Source organism: Morus notabilis, unplaced genomic scaffold, assembly GCF_000414095.1.
Source record: "Morus notabilis unplaced genomic scaffold, ASM41409v2 Scaffold89, whole genome shotgun sequence".
Classification (NCBI taxonomy): Eukaryota; Viridiplantae; Streptophyta; class Magnoliopsida; order Rosales; family Moraceae; genus Morus; species Morus notabilis.
Window position 1 is genome coordinate 268,353 of NW_010357100.1, and position 21,052 is coordinate 289,404.

The following is a 21,052-nucleotide window of genomic DNA, read 5'->3' on the forward strand; positions in this document are numbered from 1 at the left end:
TCAGAGAGATAAAGCCGACTCATATTATCGCCCCCGCTCTCCATTTCCGCGAACTTTCTCTCTCCCTCGCTCTCTCTCTCTCTCTCTCTCTCTCTCTCTCTCTCTCTCTCTAACACTCTGACTTTGCCATTCTCAGTCTTTTTTTTTTTGGTAGGGATTGTGGGAAGCAGGTATACTTGGGTAAGGAAAAATTCTTCAGCTCAGATAATATATACAACTTCAATATACTCTTTATAATTTTGATCGAAAATCTTCTAAATAGAATAATATTTTTAAAGCAAAAATGGGGTTTTATTTATTTATTTATTTATTTTAAAAAATTAAATAAAAGAAAGAGAGTAGAAATTTTAACTTTGGTTCTGATATTTAGGATGAGGATGCATTCTTTGCTGATTATGCCGAAACTCATTTGAAGTTATCGGAACTTAGGTGAGTATATATAAACGGACCTCATTTTCTCAGTCTTATTTGTTTTTCACAATGCGTTATACATCTCACAATCTCTCTCTCTCTCTCTCTCTAGATTTGCTGATGCTGAGTAAGGTAATGCCTGGCATGTGAGGCAGCCTGTGTAATGTGTACTAAAGTTCCCGTGTTTGCCATTTCATGCCAAGTTTCTTGAGTTTTGTTGTTGAATTGCATGTTCTTGTTATGGAAATAAGAGTCTCATAACTCTCAGAAAGTTGATTTGTTTCCATTTATTTGTATGACTAATGTAATGTGTAATTGATAATATTCTGGGGTCATGTATGTATGTGGGTTTCAATGTATGAGATGAGCATATTTTCTTCTTTCTTTTCTAAAAATTTACAAGCTAATTGTCAAAATTAAAATTGAAAGTTCACCGACCAAAATGTCATTATGCTCAAAGTTGAAGAACCAACATTACTAATTATCATATTTTTGAATTATTTCTAATACCAACCAAAATGTCATTATGCTCAAAGTTGAAGAACCAACATTGCTAATTATCCTATTTCTCGTTTATTTCTGATTTATTTCTAATACCAACCCAAATGTCATTATGCTCAAAGTTAAAAAATAATTTACGGATAAAAAATCTAAAGAAAATAAAAACAAGACGTTAGGCCTGACCATCTTGAGTCTGGTTCCTATAACATACCAAAGACGGTGGTTTTTTATTTTTACTTTAATTTGGTGAAAAAAGTTCACCAATACAAAAATATAGCTTCAAGAAATTAATTAATTAAGTCAGAAGCTATTCAATTAAAGGACCCAAAATGGCTGACATAATGACACGTAGATTTCCCGTGAACGATGGAAAAATTTCACTTCATACGTCGCATGTCATATTTCACAACACAAACGACATTGCAGTGTAAAATGTACTAACATGTCGTTTATACTTCAAAGGCAGAAAAGTCTAAGGTAAAACGACATGTCGTCATTGAAGTTCACAATCAGAGACATGTCGTTTTTTATGATGTTAACTCAGCCGACAAGTCGTTCTTTAATGTTATAAAGCAAATCGCCGACATTAACAACAAAATTACAAATATCCAGAAATAGATAATTATAGAAAGAAGAAAGTGAAGTAATGTAACCATCGTTAATGATGACTAATTAAGATTGCTGATAGTAGAAGTGTTTCCTGTTTTCGCCGCAGCTATTTTTTCGGCAGCCCTGATCCTCTCTTCTTGCTTACGGTACTTTATTCCACAAGCGTTACACAGGCTCTGGAACATTTAACAAAAATCAACCATACTAGACAAAAAAACAAAACAAAAAAACAAAAAAACTTGGGAGATTCTTCCTGTAAGTATAGATCTACGTATTTTTATATAAATTTAACCGATAAAAAATTTAACATATCAGTATGTTACCGTACTAAAGAAAGTCTAAAAAAACTTAACAAAACAAAAAAAACAAGATCGAAAAAAAAAAGCAGTAAAAGGGGATAAAATTCAAAGAACAAAAATTTGTGAAATAAACCTTGGGACCGAGAGGACCTCTGCGCCACATGGGAGTAGTATGAGTGAGGCATTTAGGGTTGGAGCAGCGCTTATTTGCATCATCATCATCATCATCATCATCTTCAACTTCTTCTTCTTCTTCTTCTTCTTCTTCTCCCACATCCACTACTACTGCCTCGGACTGTTTTTTCCCTCTATTATTCTTTCTTAGAGAAGATTGGCCTCTTGATCTAGTACAAAGGAGATCAATGTTGTTCTTCATTATTGCTGGAGAAATTGAAGTACTTGTGTATGGATTACTCGTGATGGCATTAAAAGTAGAACTATTAGGAGTTGAGTATGTATAATGTGGCCCTTCAGAAAATACTTGGTCTGGTCCTGTGTTAATAATCTGGTGCCCAAGATTGGTTCCAGTTTGGTTGAATATTCTTCCAAAGTAGTTGCTTGGTACTCCACCACTAGTGTTGTTGATCATGTTATAATAGCCATTGTCGGTAATATGATCTCCAGAAACCATCCTATTGTGGCCATATTGCCAGTATTGCATGAGGGGCTGAAATGCATCAATAAGATTCAAAACTGATCAATTATATGTGTACATATATAAAAGTACTAGATAGATTTACCCCAAGCTCAAAAAAAGGTGCTTAGATAGATTTGCAAAACTCTTTCGGTCATATATATAGGTATTATCTTATATCCAACGACCATAACATACGATAAAGTATAACGTTTTTTTTAGGAGCTTATGACTTTTTCGTGTAATATGATAATGTCAAGTGTATTGTAACATGGCGGAAAATTACATTTTATTGACTGTTATATTTGAATAAAGTGCGTATTATATGAATGCAAAAACAATGGCCGTGTTTAGAATTGATTCCCTTTTTGTTTTTCACATTTTTTGAGAAAGAAAAAATGAAAATATTTCTAAAACGGCATTTGGTGCAATAAAGACAAAAAACAGAAATGAAAATGATTTTTTTGATTTAGTGTAAAATGAGATAGAAATGAAAAATGACTTTTAGTCGTTTTTCATTTTTTATTTTCGTTTTCTCCTCTCTCAAGCAGGGAGAGAGAGAGACATTAATGAGTTTTTATAGTGAAAATAATATCTTGATAAAACTATCAAACACATTTTCAAAAATGATTTCTGTCTGAGATTGAAAACGTTTTCATTTTCATTTTCATACAAAAAACAAAATCATTTTAAAACGAGTTTCAAACGCGCCCAATGTTACGTTTGCCGGACTTATCCTATGGCTACTAGCCTGAATGTCACATTTCATATATTATACATTATATATGTATTATTTATTTATGATGTGTGCTCCTGTTTGTTTGCCAATAATTTAATGTCATTACCTGGTTTTCTTAATTTGATAAATATATATATATATATATATATATATTTACGTTTTCACAATATTAATTATTGGTTCCAAGTAATTTAATTGCCCTTTGTTGTTAAACGCACACAATAATGGCTTTATTTGACAGATTTATTTATTAACTTCTGTGTCATGTGTGGGGTGTACAATTAAATTCCTTACTGAAAGTGGCATGTACAAGAAATATTACCGTTTATTGATTATAACAAAACTTAGATAAGTCATAACAATTAGGTGAAAATTGTAAAGCGAGAGTAAACGACGATAACTAGGATTTCCAAAAATCCAAAAACAAAAGAAAGATACATGACTAGCTATAACCACAAACAAGAGAGAGAGAGAAGTTGTGTGCGCATATAAAATTATTCACCTTTTCTTCAAATTAATTAAGACACATTTAATCGGCTAATTATTGTTAATTGTTCATTAAAGGCTGCAAGAAAATCTTAAATATGGATGATTAATCACACTAACTGAATGGAATTAACCCATCAACATCATATAAACTACAACGATAAACATGCCAAATAATTGATAATTAATTAATCAGAAACAAAGGTAGAGATATATGTACCTGATCATGAGTAGTACTACTCATGTGAGAGCCATTGAAATGGCAAAGACTGAAGAGGTAATTCGAATTTAGAGATGATTGGCAAATTTCGGTCGGATTATTAATGTCGCTGTAATCATGATTAGGCATGCCTAATCTCAGGGTGAGGTCCACAAAACCCGCTTGATTAGAGTAATTATTATTATACTGCAACTTCTTCATTTCAGATGCTTGTTGAATCCTCTGGAAACGATCCATCACCTAAACTTTTGTTGGCACAGTAGTAGTGAATTCTAATTAGTTTGTTGAAATCAAAATCGCAGTTAAGATCTATACCATGCAAAAAGGGAAAAACAAAAACAAAACAAAAAAATGGTGTGGAATATGATAATAAAATATATTAAGTAAAAGACAAATATGGCATTGATTAATTAGTCAGTGATCCACATGAACAACACAAGGATCTCTCTCTCTCTCTCTCTTTTTTCTTTTTTCTCTTGAAACAACACAAGGATCTTACTTAGACTAAAGATTGGGATTGGCCCAGGTATATATGAACATTTTTTAAACTGAAGAAAAAGTACTTGATGAAGTGAAACAGAATGACCTGAAAAGGGCTGACAGAAAACTACATATAAGGACAATATACACACGCTTATAGGTAGGATTAGACACCAAACACATCGTGGATTTAGAGATAAGAATTAAGAAACGTTGATCATCAAATTTTCAGTTGACTGATTATCACTTCTTTATTACATTCACACAAAAAAGAAAGAAAGAAAGAAAAAGATCTACATGTCCGACTAGATCAAATGAGGGCGTTAAAATATACATGAGAAGAAATTCTAAAAATGAGATATTGAAGATAAGAAAAAAAAAACTATGCGTACACGTATGTATTTGGGAGTCTACACGGTGGATAAGCTATTATCATCTACCGGTAGAGACTGTATTTTTACTGTTGGATTAATTTTTTAACGGTCAGATTTATAGTAGAAATAATTTTTGTATTGCGCGCTGTAAATTTTTAATAAGGACTTTATAAATCTGACCGTTAAAAGATTAATCTAACGGTTGAAAACAATTATCTCTCTCTCTACTGATGGTGTAAAATAGCTTGCTCCATTTGCTATATGGTTATACACTGAAAAGTGCTTTCATTTATCAAATAGATAGATGGATTGATCCATATCTTTCATACAAAAATGGAGAAAATTAGAGGCGGCTCCTTCTTGTAAAAGATCGAGATTATAAAATATAGCTAGCTAGGAGCTAGAAAAGGCACACCATTAAAAATATTTCACACAGCAAAAATAAAAAAAATAAAAAAAAAATAAAAACCAAACAATGAAAGGATTGATCAGATAAGCTCATAGTATAACTACATTCTTAACGTACCAGAGATATAATATTTGCACGAGATTAGCTTAACTAATGAAAGAAAGATGAGAGTTTTAATGGGGTATAATATGAGAAGTGATACTCCAGCTGCACTTGATGTTATAATGTCTTGTAGGAGAATAAGCTGCCATATTTATAGGGGATTGTGGGGATTCTCTGCAAGGTTCAAGTTTTTTTTTTTTTTTTTTTTTTCAAAAGAGGTCTTAAAATGTTATACAGAAATAAAACAAAATAAAAACTATGAAACAAAGTTTTACGATCATGATGATCATGTTAAGTTATACGTTGAGCACAGATTCCTGATGGGTCCCCCATCTTATGAATCGTAAACAATCTCAGGGCTTAGAAATATTCATCACAATCAGAACACCTAGATCTCTACCATTAGTTAGGGCCTTTAGAGTTCAAGGATATGTAAGCCTAGTTCGCTTCACGAATTTAAATTTTTAATTTGAATTGAGATGTGACATTTTTTAAAAAATTTAAACTGTAATAGAAAAAATTAGATATGATATTTTTTTAGAATTTTTAATTATAAAAATCTAGAATTAAAAACGCAAATTGGTGAAATAAATTAAATATTATTCTCTTTAGTAACGTCCTATATGGTGATTTTTGTCCATTAGCAATTAGTAATTATGATTTGGCTGACAGCTTAGCCAAGTTGAAAAGACAATATTGCCCTTGTAAATTACCATTTGTGGGAGTTCTAGATGCACCTTAACGTCATTGAACTATCTCAAGCGCCGCATGTATACATGGAAAACATTGGTATATTTGTTAGCGTACATTTATCAAAGCAAATGAATATTATGCGTTGTCATTACAATAAATTTTTTACCTTTTCTTTCTTGAAATTTTCACCCTATTTTTAACATATATGGTTTTGAAATTTTTACATATTAGGATTAACTTTAATCTTTATTCCGCCCATACCTTTTAGTCTTTATCCTTATATCTTAGACATTTTGAATACAATTTAGAGAAATACTAATATTATTTTTTTTGATACTCTTTTAAACACTTTTTACATTTATTACTTATCACGTAGACTCTATTACAATTTTTCTATAATTAATACGAACCTCATTTAACCATCCGTTATCCTTTTAATTCGATCGAATTTGGTTGAAATAACCATACATCAAACCTATAATAAGTATTTTTTACACTAACACAAACAACATTAATACTAATAGAACTTAAGAAGAAAGGAGTGTTTAGATCATCGACTCTGTACAAGTTTAAGAAGTAATACTTCGAACACGATAACTTTTTTATTAAACGAGGCATGCATATAATAAGTATTTCTTACTTACGGTGTAGCAAAAATATTTCTTTCCTATTCTCAAGTTGACATGACATGTACATGAAATAGTTTTTAACAGATTAACGAAATCATTATATGCCTGTACGTATGCTATAAAATTTTATTAACAATAAATGTTGTATCCAAATTTGAACCCATTTTTAGACCAATATTGCACGATTGCTCATGCTTCTGTTATACAATGGGAATGTTGAGATTTGTTCTCGATCCTTGTAATCTCCTTTTGTAATTCTTTCCTAATTTAGGGACACCACAATTGTATGATGAGTGTGAACAAAATAGTTAGTCTTGATTCTAGGACGTGATTCTAGGATAGCTGATTGTATTTTCTACCAATATAACCATGTACAGACTAATCACAAAGTATGAATGAAAAATACAATTTCTATATTTTTCAAGTTGGTATCAGAGCCTCTAGATTCTCTTGTTCATTCATCGTAAAAAAAAAAAAACCAGAAATCAGATTCCTTCTCAAAACCAAAATCAAAAACCCAGAAATCAGATATCTTTCTCAAACCCAAAATCAAACTCAACCACAAACCCCGCCGTTGGAAGCCGTCGCTCGCCACCGTCTGAAGACATCGCGTCCAGACCCACTGCCTTCGCCGATCAGACTCGTCGCCCAGACTCCCTGCCTCCACCGATCTTCTCGCCAGACGTCGTCATCACCCGCCACGGCTCTTTGCTTTCCGAGTTGTTTCCGTGTTTCTCAGTCAAAGCCATATGCTTCGTGATTAATCTCAGGAAAACGACAGAGTTTGTCTTTTATTGCTTATAAAGTTTGCTTTCCAGAGTTTGTTCTCACGTTTGTAGTATTATTACCATTTCTGATAAAGTTGAATCGTCAAAGTCTGGTAACCAGGATGTGAGCAACTTGGATATAAGTGGTATAACAATGGATTATAGTGGTGACAACTCACAAGCTGGACCAGTGAACCATGAGATGGGTGAATTGGATTTAAGTGGTATAACGTTGGATCAAAGTGGTGATGAACACCCAGTAACACAAGAAGGAAGTTTGCCTGAATCTGAGATTCTCGTTCGACAAACTGAAGATGTGGAGCTGCCTTTGTCCGACGTATCATACCAATCACTTCCTGAAGGTGTTCTTGAGCCATACAAACGACAGTTACCACAGCGTCACACCAGAGGTATCCCTAGACCCACATATGAACCTGACCTATCTAGTAAAGTCAAATATCCCATGAGTCATTACATATCTAACCACCGTTTGTCAGAATCAAATATGTCATTTGTTAATCAATTGTCTAGTGTATCTATTCCTAACAGTGTGCAGGAAGCTTTAACCGACCCCAGGTGGAAAGCAGCCATGAATGAAGAGATGAAATCCCTACAAAAGAATGAAACTTGGGAGCTTGTTGATCCTCCACTAGGAAAGAAAATAGTTGGATGTCGGTGGATTTACACTGTGAAGTACAAAGCTGACGGCACAATTGAACGCTTTAAAGCGAGGCTAGTAGCGAAGGGATACACTCAAACCTATGGGATTGACTACACAGAGACATTCGCACCTGTAGCCAAAATCAACACTGTTCGTGTTCTGTTGTCTCTAGCTGCAAACTTGGATTGGCCATTACAACAGTTTGATGTGAAGAATGCTTTTCTGCATGGTGAATTATCTGAAGAAGTTTACATGGATCTCCCACCTGGATGCATGAGACACGAGAAGCATAGTCGGAAGGTGTGCAAACTAAAGAAATCGTTGTATGGGTTAAAACAATCCCCAAGGGCATGGTTTGGAAGGTTCACGAAGTCTATGAAAGCATTTGGCTACCATCAAAGCAATTCAGATCATACTTTATTCCTAAAGAAACAGCAGGGTAAGATCACTGCACTCATTGTATATGTGGATGACATGGTGGTTACAGGAAATGATTCTGAAGAAAGAAAGGCCCTACAAGAGTACTTGTCTAGAGAGTTTGAAATAAAAGATCTAGGTCCTCTGAAATATTTTCTTGGGATTGAAGTATCTCGATCCAATAAAGGAATATTTTTATCCCAAAGGAAATATGCCTTAGATCTTTTACAAGAAACCGGAATGTCAGGATGCCAACCAATTGGTACACCAGTGGAAGAAGGCCTAAAGTTATGTGTGGAGCCCAACCAGGTACTGGCTGATAAAGGAAGATACCAAAGACTTGTTGGGAGATTGATGTACTTAGCCCATACAAGACCAGATCTAGCTTATGCATTAAGTATTGTCAGTCAGTTTATGCATAATCCTGGAGAGCAACATATGAATGCAGTTATGCGGATTTTGAGGTATCTGAAATCTGCTCCTGGAAAGGGAATTTTGTTCACAAAGAACTCAGATCATCAAAGCATAGAAGTGTATACTGATGCTGACTGGGCTGGTGCCATGGATGATAGGCGATCTACTTCCGGTTACTTTACCTTTGTAGGTGGTAATCTTGTGACATGGAGAAGCAAGAAACAAAATGTTGTTGATCGCTCAAGTGCAGAAGCTGAGTTCAGAGGTATGGCACTAGGACTTTGTGAGGCATTATGGCTAAGATTACTCTTGCAGGATTTGGGCTATTTATCTAGGCAACCGATTCAACTGTTTTGTGATAATAAAGCGGCATGTGACATTGCTCATAATCCAGTTCAACATGATCGTACAAAACATGTCGAGGTAGACAGATTCTTTATCAAGGAGAAGTTGGATGACAAAATCATGGAGTTACCGAAGATTCGATCAGAAGATCAGTTGGCTGATATCCTCACCAAAGCAGTTTCAAGCCGAATGTTCTCAAAGTTTTTGAGCAAGTTGGGCATGTGTGACATCTATGCTCCAACTTGAGGGGGAGTGTTGAGATTTGTTCTCGATCCTTGTAATCTCCTTTTGTAATTCTTTCCTAATTTAGGGACACCACAATTGTATGATGAGTGTGAACAAAATAGTTAGCCTTGATTCTAGGACGTGATTCTAGGATAGCTGATTGTATTTTCTACCTATATAACCATGTACAGACTAATCACAAAGTATGAATGAAAAATACAATTTCTATATTTTTCAAGTGGGAACCCCAAGAATTCAAATTCCAACATTTCCTCTGTCTTTTGCGGATACTGTAAGATCTACAATTTAATAACTTTTGATACTAAGTTCCTCTATATTTTGTCGATATTGTTAGATCTACTTAATTTAAGCTCGACGTTGAATAGTAAGTTCAGGATCAAGTTTGTGCCATCTGTAAAGGAGGATTGTCGGGATCATCCATATTTATCAGGCTCGTCGGTCTTCATCGTCGCCTTCTACTGTTAGCAATAATATAGATAATACAAAGAAGAATAACAATAACTTATGGAAAAACAAAATAATGAAATCGTTACAACATTGATTTAACCTTTCTATTAAACTCGGAAACTAAATTGTAAGGATGTCAAGGCACGTGAACCACACTTTCCTTAAAACAGATTCGTCCCCTCCGGCGAGTGCTTGAGGTAACGTTTGACGTCCGTCTCCTAAGGTACAACGACAACGATGGTAGCTCGAAGCACTATCAGAATCATCCGACGAACTAGAACTCAGACCTTTCCTCTATCACCAAAACTGAACTACAAAAGAGAACGCAAGAACAACTCAGAAAACAAGAGAAAGACTCGAGAGAGAGAGGTGAGTGCTCTGTGCAAGTGTCTTGTTCATGTGGAGTAGGACCTTTATATAGGCTCCAAATTCGACCATGACATTATGATGTTTTAAAAATACACGTTAATATGCATTGTAATGGAGCAAAAACGTTTGTTTTTTTCCATGATGAATCCGGCCACATTTCCCATATAGATTCAGACTTTGATGTTGAAAAACTGATGCCATTAAGCTTATTAACCATGGCTTATTTCGGTTTTCCTCCATTGGTCACCATTAAGCCCTATTACACACCACTATGCTCATTAATCTTAGGCCAAACAGCTGGAAGATCTTGGGCATAATCAAAAATAAAAATTACAAAAAAATAAGCTCGCACGGAGCGGGTTTTTCGGCCTGGCATTCGTGTCCGCAGGTCGCAGGCGCACACATTGGACCCCAAACCAACTAGGACTGTGATTCGCACCCCTCTGCGCTTAAGAGAGCCTCTCTGGTATACATGCTTACCTAGACTTCAAAGTGCAATCACTTATAAACACCACCAAGGCTTCATTCCTAGCCAATGTGGAATATTATTATTATTATTATTATTTTGTAATTTCCAACTACATTAACCACTTTAAGTGATATACTTAGAACATCAATTTCTCATTCATCCAATATCCATTTTGAGTGTATTAATAATCGATTTCAATCTCCTCGCGACGGAGAACGCAAATCCATCGAGACCTGTCTCAAAATCTAATTGGGCTCCTTTCCAAAATGGGCCTCAAAATGGACCTTTAATATGGCTTAACAAGCCATTGTCCAACACCTACCATTAGGGGTGTAATCCGGTCGGGTAGGCTCGGGTTGGGTCAAAAAATTGGGCCGAGCTGTACACTGCGGGGTGAGGAAACTTTGGGCCGCAGCACCCTCCTATGCCTACAAACTAGTAACCTTTCGGGTGACCTCGAGTAGGCTCGAGTTACTCAGGTTAGTCGGGTGACAGACAAATAAATATCAACTAAAAAGACAACCCACTTAGTAATGAATAACGTCAACAAAACAAAGATACCTGAGAGAAGAGCAATTCAAGCTTATTTGAAATTAAATACGTAATTTGGCTCCAGTAAAACCCAAAACGGGAAAACTAAAGGGGGAAAAAATGAAGAATCAACTAAAGGGGAAAAAATGAAGAATCAAGCATGTACAGAGAAACCTAAGTGCAAAAAATTAGATTTGGAGACTAAAAACTAAAAGCAATAAATTGATGTGCAAAAATAGAAAAGCATAAATAAGGAAGGAATTTCCAGCGAAACTTTTGGGGATGGATTTTAGGGCAAGAAGTTTTGACCTTGAATTGAGAAGAGAAAAGAGTAGTGGTGGAATGGCTCTTCACTGGAGTGTCCATGGCCGAATACAAAACTCTAATTCAGTACTCTTACACCACTTCATCCACATTCTTTCTCTTCGTTCTCTCTTTCTTTCTCGCACTTTCTCACTACTCTGACTCTTTCTTCCTTTTTTGTTTTAACACTTAGTGTGTTTTTCGGCCGGGTAGGGTTACACGAGGTAAATGGAGCCTGACCCGCGACCCTACCCGCCCATTGCAGGTTGGGCTAATTTTAAACCGAAAAAAAAAAAAAAAAAAAATATAATTTCAGGTAGGGTAAGATCGGGTAGGCCGGGTTAGTCAGATTCGGGGTGATTTCTTACACCCCTACCTACCATGTAGAGGTTTTGGTGAGCTGGATCAGGAAGGCAATTTTCTGGCATTACGAATTGACTACGTCACAGATGGCATCGCACGTAATTGCCAACTACCTTTGATTCTCTTGGTGCATGTTGAGGGGTCTCGTTCTTCTTGGTATATGTTGTGTGGGAAAATATGTGACATGTGGAACAGTGACAGTGTGACATGTGGAACAGTGACAGTGTGACACATGGCCATACTTTTTCTCAAAAGGCGACAACCCTCGACGCTTGAAGCTCGCTTCCCTTCTACGCTGCAAAGAAGGCCTGACTTAGGGCATCGACCCGGCATACCATCGACCAGTCGTGCCGTCGATCTTATGGCAACAAAATTCCTATGTCTGGAAAGGGTTGACTGCCAGGAAAGGCATGCGGTCTACACAGCGCAGACGACGAGGGGAATACTCTTCAGAAAGGAGCCTGACATCACAAGTTGCGTCTAGGGATGGGAGATGTCTGCAGTACAAGCATTAATTACAAACCCCTAAACCGCCCTACAGTGGACAGTGAAGGATTACAGGAATCCACAGAGCTATAATGAAAGACTAATTAGCTGAGTGAATAGTTCAAAAGGTGATTAGTGGGCTACGGTCTGAGCCTAGAAAGGTAGGTCACTCGAGTACTTCTACCTACAAAGGAGGAGATTATTGGCTTCTTTAGTATTCAAAAAGAGGAAGAATAACGATACATGTAAATTGTAAGCGTCTAAAAAAGAAATACAATACACAAGTGGATGTAGCTCTTCGTTAACAGAGTGAACCACTATAAATTTCGTGTGTCCTCTCATTCAAGCATTATTCTCATGCTTCTAAAAATACAACAAACACTTCATAGCATAATTTCAAATACACAGTTAATTTCCAGCCGGTAACCTAACAGGATACCAGTGGGTACCCCGGCGTATTTCTGTTGAAGAAATTTAGCCGTCAACAGTATATATTGATTCTTGGTATTTATTTTTATTTTTTGGTAATAAGGGTGGGTTATATCAAGATTAGTGGTTCTTTTTGTCTTGTTTGCTTTCATGTTTAGGTTCAGTTTTTGTCCATATGATTTATTTACTTGTCTTTCTGTGTGGCCTTGGCGCTATGAATTTTCCATCAACATCAGATTTTCATCAATCATTTATTATAAATATTCGCCATGCGCTTGATTTTGATGTATCTTTCATGCATCTTTCATTTGTGAAGTTTGATGCACACTATTTCTCTTTAAATGTTTCACCCGAGTGTACTGATAGAACAATGTATAAAATATCAAAAACTTCATCTCAAAATCGTATAACATATATACAGAGAGTGATTGACATGAACTAATGTATAGTACTTCTTCCACAACTCAATCCTCTAATTGGAACTCGCCTTAATTCTTTCCTCAATGTTCTATATATATACATATATATATATATATATATAACCATCTTTATCAATATCCGAACTGAGTACACCAAGTCCTCAACGTCTTCATCCCTCCATGCATATATATTGGCAAAATCTCGTTCAGTACTAGCTTCCTTTATTTTCCTCTTTTTGTTTGCTTCTTAATTTGTTTAATATTAGCCATTTAACTAATAACCAATCACAACAAAATAAATCGTAGAACACGATTTTTTTAGGGGGAGAGAGAGAGAGAGAGAAGTATGATAACCATATATACTTGGAAACCAGCTTCATCACTTTCTTGCATGAAACATGCTTTTCACACTTTTGGACATGGGAATAATGCATGAAAATTAGTTCTGGAAATGACAGAACTTTTAGGATGATCTAGACGAAAATGCTCAAGTTCATGAGTAACAAAAATTGACAAGCACTTTTCTTTTTTTTTTCTTTTTTTTTTTTATAATTTTGATAATTGATATTAATGACAAGTACGTTACAGTAAAGAAAAATCAACTGACAGCTGAAAATTATAATAATTGATCGAGAGAGAAGATGCCTTTTTCATATTTTCATTCATGGAATAAAATATCATTTTAATGTGCTTACGGAGAGACCGAGGCAACGCATGTGTGTCACGTACGTGTGTAGAAACAAAAGCCAAATTACAAAAACTGTTGATAAAATCAAAATGAAAATGGAAGTGGTTAGAGCCAATTCTTACCGCTTCTTTTTTATCGGAGAATCTTTGACGAGTGTTCGGTGAAGTTGCACTACATAACAAAAGCCTTGCATGGTGGGCAGTTTCGTCATTTATGTTCAACTCTTATTTGGAGCCGATGAGTGTATAATAACCTATTTTTTTACCGCTCAAATCACAACTCAAACTTTTTTATAAAAAAATTTAATTAAATTAATTTTTTTTGTGCTACAGTATTTATTCTCACATAAATTCATTTTTCAATTCAAGTAGATTCTTATGCTCTCGTTAGATCCTGACTCTCCGTAGAAAGATGATGATTTCGTTTGTTTTTTCTATATGAATAAAATCCAATCCAGCATTTTCCCTCGGATTTTTTTTTTCTTTGATAGAAACGAATTTCAGCATTTCCAAGTTGAAGCAAAACTTTATAGAAAGTTTAAAAAAAAAAAAAAAGTTCATGAGGAAGTTAATTAGTGCCTCGACAGATATGGCATTTTCAATTGAAATAAAAAGAATTTTTATTACATTTCACCGGGGTATGATTTTCTCTAATATTGGATTTCAATTATTAAATCCCATTAATTGTAAAATTAGAAGAAATAATTATACTCCATCGGCGAGATGTATATGAGTTTGAATCTTTAATTTACACTACGAATCTGAACATATCTCGAGAGGAAGAGAAAAAGAAAAGAATGTGATGGAATTATGAATTGTATTATTCTCATCTCACGTATGTATAGAAATAACTTCCTTTATATATCCAGGAAGTAAAGCAACTGAAAAATAACATTACAACAGAAAGGCTAACAATTCGTTTCGCTGATTCGAGTTTAGAATTCGAGTTGAGATGTGATTGTATGTGAGAGTTTTTTATTGTAGCAAAAAAGTTAGATGTGATTGTTTGTGAGAGCTTTTTACTGTAACGAAACTCAAATTTTAAACTTGAATCAGCGAAACGAACGAGGAATAAACTCATTCTAACAACTTAACAAAACCCGTTACAAGCATTCCAGCTCGGCATAACTACTTGATTATCCTAAAAATGGATCGATGAACATCTCCTTGTTCTCCAATTCATAGGATAGTTAAATTTGTGCATGCCGAATAAGCTATCAATAGAAATAGATTCTGTTTCCAACACAATCTTTGCGGAAAAGAGAGATGATGTTTTCTGCATTTCTTTAATTAAATAAGACTGTCTATAATTAATTAGAGGATATTTGTTTTCTGTAGTCATCTCTGATTTTAAATCATGATTCATGATTTTTTACAGTGTTTTTCTCTCATAAAAAATACACGTAAAACAAAAATAATTTTAAATCATAATTCTGAATACACGAACCAAACATCTACTCTCAAACTCACTCTTTACCTTTTTTTTCTAAATATTGTAACTCTGTAATTAAGAATCAAATATAATCAAGCGACATAATTTAAACCCCCTCTCTTTTCCTTAAAAAAATGTTTAAAAATACTATTAGCGTTAAGTGTCACTACTAATAAATTGTAGATCATAAGTCGTGGGATCATTTTATTAGTATAATTGTTCAGGTTTTTTTTTTTTAAGCAAGCTCACTTTAAAGAAAAGGCCCTATTAGTGACTTTAGTATACCAAAACCCAAAGCGATAATAGTCAACGGTCATTAGTAAGAGAGTTTTTTTTTCCTGAGAAACGGAAAGAGAGAGAAGATATTTTGGAAAAAAAAAATAGAGAGAGAATATATTTTGGTAAAAAAAAATAGAGAGAGAATATATTTTGGTAAAAAAATATGGAGAGAGAATATATTTTGGAAAAAAAAAATAGGGAGAGAAGATATTTTGGAAAAAAAAATAGGGAGAGAAGATATTTTGGAAAAAAAAAATAGAGAGAGAGAAGATATTTTGAAAAAAAAAAAAAAAAAAAAAGGAGTGCAAGAATCGGCCAGGGTCAAGAAACGACATTAATGGCAGGGTGTGACTGACTGGTGTCCTACGACTTACGAGGACAACTCAAGATAAAACGACAATGCGAGGGTTACTTTTGTCATTGCAAGGGTAACAGTAACTCATCAGGCGAGGGTCAAACCAGATAAAAAGCGCCGTTAATACGAGTAAAAAGTACTCAAATCGAACGGCAATGGATGCAAACGTGCCAAGAGATCTACGTGTCAAAAGGGACTCCGATTAAAAGCAAGCGTACTCATCGTGAGAATCTTTTTGGGACCCACATCAAATAGGCTCCTTGATCTTTAAATACTAATCTCCAAACCACACCATTCTCCGAAGTAAGAGAGAGAGAGACATCTTTCGGTGCAAGAGTGAGAGAGAAGAAGAGAGATAGAGGGCGCTTGTTTTGTACAGTGCTTTCCAGGAAACTGCTTTCTCCAACAGAGCTTTCTTATCTCCAGGTATTTTGGTCGTTTGGTTCTGTTTCATTATGTCATTTTTCCTCTTTTTTTTTGGGTTTTTATTTTTTATTTTTTATCATGTTCAGTGCATTTTCCAGCATTCATCTGCTAGATCCATCTGTTAATTTTTCTTCCTTGCTCAAATCCCATTTCTTATTTTCTATTTTTCTGTTGCAATGCATGTTTTGTTTTGTTGTTGGTAGATATTGTTTTTTCATCTCTGAAAACAAAAACAAAACAAAAAAAGAAAGAAAAAAAAGTTTTAGGTGTTTAAATGGTAAATGCATCTAAATTTTTGTTGTCTGTTTGGGTTTGAGAATTTCTTTTAGACAGATTAGCCATACTGTTTTCTTAACAGTTTCTGGATCCGGCAATGATGCGAATGATATGACAAACTCTTAATGATATTCTGCTAAAAGGGAAAAAAAAATTGTTTTGACTAAATCAAATGATTTTTTGTCGTTTCTGATCTTTTTTCCCGGTCAAGAAAGGGGGCATGCATTGCATTTTACATTTGCATGATGGCTTTACTTTAATCCCCTTCTTTTTGAAGGAATGACAGAAAGTTTGTTTTTTTTTTTTTTTAATATGAAGAAATAGTCTTCAATTTCACTTTTTATTTGTTTTAATTCTAAATTAGTTGTTATTTGTTTTTTTCTTTTTTAATTTTGACGGATATCACGGAGTTCAATTTTGTTACCTTTTTTTTCCTTGGAAACATCATCACTTCATATATAGAGTAAAGTTTGGCAAAAGAATGAAAAAAAAAAAAAGTTTTTTGAGTATCCATGTCCTTTTATTGTCATTGTCGTTTTGCACTAATTTCTTACATCTGTTACAGGTGTTACGTGATCAAGCACCTGTCGTTTTTGTCAATAATGATTATATTTATAATTAGTTTTTACAAATACATCTAGCATGCTAAACTGAGTTATTTTTTTTTTTTTTTAAAAAAAGAAAAGTGTTGGCCTATTTTGGTAATTTTGATATGGTTTAGTGTCATGTCCCAACCCAAGTGGGCATATTCTCTCTTATTCTAAGATTCGTATTTGAGCTGGCATGTCTTTTTCTTTTCTTTTTTTTTTATTTAAAAAATCTAAAGTTTTCAACTAGTTTTTGAAATCGTATTTTTAAAAAGTTTATGGGTGAATTTCTAACTTTTTTAATCAACAATAAAAAAATATTAAAAAGTCTTGTCAAAGTGCTTTTTTGATCAATGACATTTTGTGGTTTTTTGGTATTATACTCTTTCAGAAATAATATATAAGCACAACTTTGAATCAGACACACCATATCATCATATAATCTAAACTCTCAAAAACAAGAAACATTCCTCCTCTTTTTTGCTTAGTTCTCAAATAGAAATGAAGCACTTTTACAAATTTGAACATGCAATTTTCTGGCAAGCAGATGCAGTTGCCGCTGCTAAGATTCTCTCTCCTTCCATTTCTTTCTCTCTCTCTCTACATATCTAACGGTTGTGATTATTGATAGTGACATTACATTATGTACAAGTGTAGGTCCAAAATCATTAATTTTGCCCTTTTTTTTTCACTACCGTCCATGGTCCACTTTCCTTGGCTCCCATTGCTACTTTGTCGTGTATATAGTTCTACCACATGTATCTTTTTGCACTATCAGAAATGTGCATCTCTAAAATCACAAGACCTTGGATTACCAAATGTAGAGAAACCAAATCTAGCTTCTGGCCATTATGCACGTCTTGTTATTTCACAACTTTTTTCGCATTTTTGTCTAGCACTTTGTGTGGTGTGCCTTGATGGACGAAAAGGCTATTATAGGGCTAAAAATTGTGTGGTTTATATCTCTTTGTCATCTATACATTTATATGTTGTAGTTTTTATCCTTTGGTTTTGCTTTTCTACCAAGTATCCAACTTGAAGAAAGTTATTGCTGGTTCTAGCTAGCTAGCGCTGATCTACCTTGGGCATTTACAATAATGAACATTAAATTGTACCTTCCTCCGTACATTGCTGGTCCTAGTAGTCCTTTACGTTATACAATAAGCAATGAAAACGGTCCCAACAGTTTTCTACCTTATACATTGGATACCTTTAGACATTAATGGACATAATGTGTACTAATTTAAACAACAATGAGTGGTCAATGTCTACACTCTTTTGGAATATTAGTTAATATTTAATGTAGGTACTCTTACAACTAACATGTGTTTATTTTCTATCGTTGATCGATGTGACGACTGGGAAGCGAGAAGAGAGAATTACCAAACTTAAGAGTGCATAGGTCTTGATTTTTATCCGTTACTCTTGATTAATACCTTTTTGAGTAATATAATTATTTGACTAAAAGAATATTAATCAAGAGTGGGGTAAAAATCTAAACTCAAGCACTCTAAGGGGTATTTGTCTCCTTTACCCTTATGTGCAGATCACTAGGCTAATTAATCAAAGATGAGAATGGATACACTTGAATTTCCTACTTGAACTTTGACTAATAACTTTTTTTTTTTAGGGAACGTGATGGGAGCCGGCGGCCGGATGCCTGTGCTGAGCAGCAACAAGTTGGAGGGGCATAAGAGCCAGGTTGAGCGAGTGCCACACACAACCCCTCCATTCACTCTAAGCCAAATCAAGAAAGCCATCCCGCCCCATTGCTTCAAGCGCTCCCTCGTCCGCTCCTTCTCCTACGTTGGTCACGACCTCTTCTTTGCCGCTCTGTTCTACTACATTGCCACCTCTTACTTCCACCTCCTTCCCCACCCCCTCCCCTACCTGGCCTGGCCCCTCTACTGGATCGTCCAAGGCTGTGTCTGTACCGGCATTTGGGTCATCGCCCACGAATGCGGTCACCATGCATTTAGCGACCACCAGTGGGTCGATGACACTGTTGGCCTAATCCTCCACTCTGCACTCCTCGTCCCCTACTTCTCCTGGAAGTACAGCCACCGCCGCCACCACTCCAATACCGGATCCCTAGAACGAGACGAGGTCTTTGTTCCAAAACCAAAATCCAAGATTTCATGGTACTCCAAGTACTTAAACAACCCTCCAGGGAGACTTCTTAGCCTTCTTGTCACTCTAACTCTTGGATGGCCTCTCTACTTAGCCTTCAACGTCTCAGGGAGACCCTACGACCGTTTCGCGTGCCACTACGATCCCTACGGTCCAATCTACTCCGACCGTGAAAGGCTTCAAATCTTCGTCTCTGATGCAGGGATTTTCGTCACAACTTTCGTGCTTTACCAGCTCGCAGCTGCAAAAGGCTTGGCTTGGATCGTATGCGTGTACGGCGTGCCTTTACTGATCGTGAACGGCTTCCTTGTGCTGATCACCTACTTGCAGCACACTCACCCAGCATTGCCACATTACGACTCGTCGGAATGGGACTGGCTGAGAGGCGCATTGGCGACCGTAGATCGAGATTACGGGGTTTTAAACAGGGTTTTCCACAACATCAATGACACTCATGTGGCGCACCATCTCTTCTCCACAATGCCGCATTATAACGCCATGGAAGCGACCAAGGCGGTGAAGCCTTTGTTGGGAGAGTACTATCGTTTCGACAGGACGCCGATTTTCAAGGCAATGTGGAGGGAGGCAAAGGAGTGTCTCTATGTTGAGCCAGATGATGATGCTCCCAACAAAGGTGTTTTCTGGTACAGGAACAAGCTTTGATACGTCGGAATGGGAAGGAAAAATATTTAGTATGTAGTGTTGGTATCTAGTACTGTTGTGTAACGTTAATAAACGTTCAGAACGGAAGAGACTTTGGTCTCTTTCCAGAAAGAGAGCTAGAAATTAAGAGTGAATTGTGCTATGCTTAAGGTTTATGACTTTAGTTTTTTTGGTCTCTCCTTTGGTCTGTGAATAGTGCTATGCTTAATGTTAATAAATGTTTGGTATGAGGATTCGTGCTATGATTTGAATTATAATTTGTGACTCGTTATAATTCGTGACTCGTTATAATATTTTATTTTTAGGTACTTAACATAAGCGTAAAGCTACCAAGAAGAATTATATGATTTGAAGAGATTTTCAAGATTCTTGATTCTGAAAACTTATACAAGGAATTGCGACAAGTCATTTTGATCGAATGGAAATTCCCTTCGCTCATTCGAACAAAAACGACGCAAAAAAGAACGGCGCACTTACTAGAAACGACGTGTTCTTTACTCTTTCCATGATTATTTGGCAAACAACTTCAAAGATTTATAAATTTTATCAACTCCCACACAAAATCATGTTGCAAGCTATCGTTTTTTTTCCTTAATTACTTCAATTAATCACCACTCCTACCCTTCATTAAGTAATGAACATGTGCGAGCCACATTAACTTGGGCTAATTTTACTGAAACATACCCTTCATTTAAAAGTTTTGCTCCACCTTTCCCTCATTTTTCCACCCTTAAAATTTTATAATTACGAAAACTAATATAGAATTGGTTTAAAAAAATATAAATGACAAACATAAATGCTCGTAAGTTTTAGTTTAATCGTACAGGATATTTCAAATTTAAAAGCATATAAATAAACTAAAACTCAACTACACTTCTCCGTGACTTCATAGCTTTCTCGGAAAATCGGAATTTAGGAATTAAAATTTAAAACCTTATTAAGTTATATTATATGCTCAGTCCATT

At 35.3% G+C, this 21,052-nt stretch overlaps 1 protein-coding gene across 1 annotated transcript; it reads left to right on the forward strand.

The window, feature by feature from the left end:
- Window positions 1–16,311: 16,311 nt before the first annotated feature.
- Window positions 16,312–20,329, forward strand: LOC21401389 (delta(12)-acyl-lipid-desaturase). The gene is made up of 2 exons (XM_010089091.2): window positions 16,312–16,431; window positions 18,925–20,329. Exon 2 carries the CDS (start codon window positions 18,933–18,935, stop codon window positions 20,085–20,087), a length of 1,155 nt encoding a protein of 384 aa, XP_010087393.1. The 5' UTR covers window positions 16,312–16,431; window positions 18,925–18,932; the 3' UTR covers window positions 20,088–20,329.
- The last annotated feature ends 723 nt before the right edge of the window (window positions 20,330–21,052 follow it).

What these genes read in the sequence shown, in the direction of transcription:
- LOC21401389 (XM_010089091.2), top strand. Translation starts at nt 18,933, where the DNA reads ATGGGAGCCGGCGGCCGGATGCCTGTGCTGAGCAGCAACAAGTTGGAG.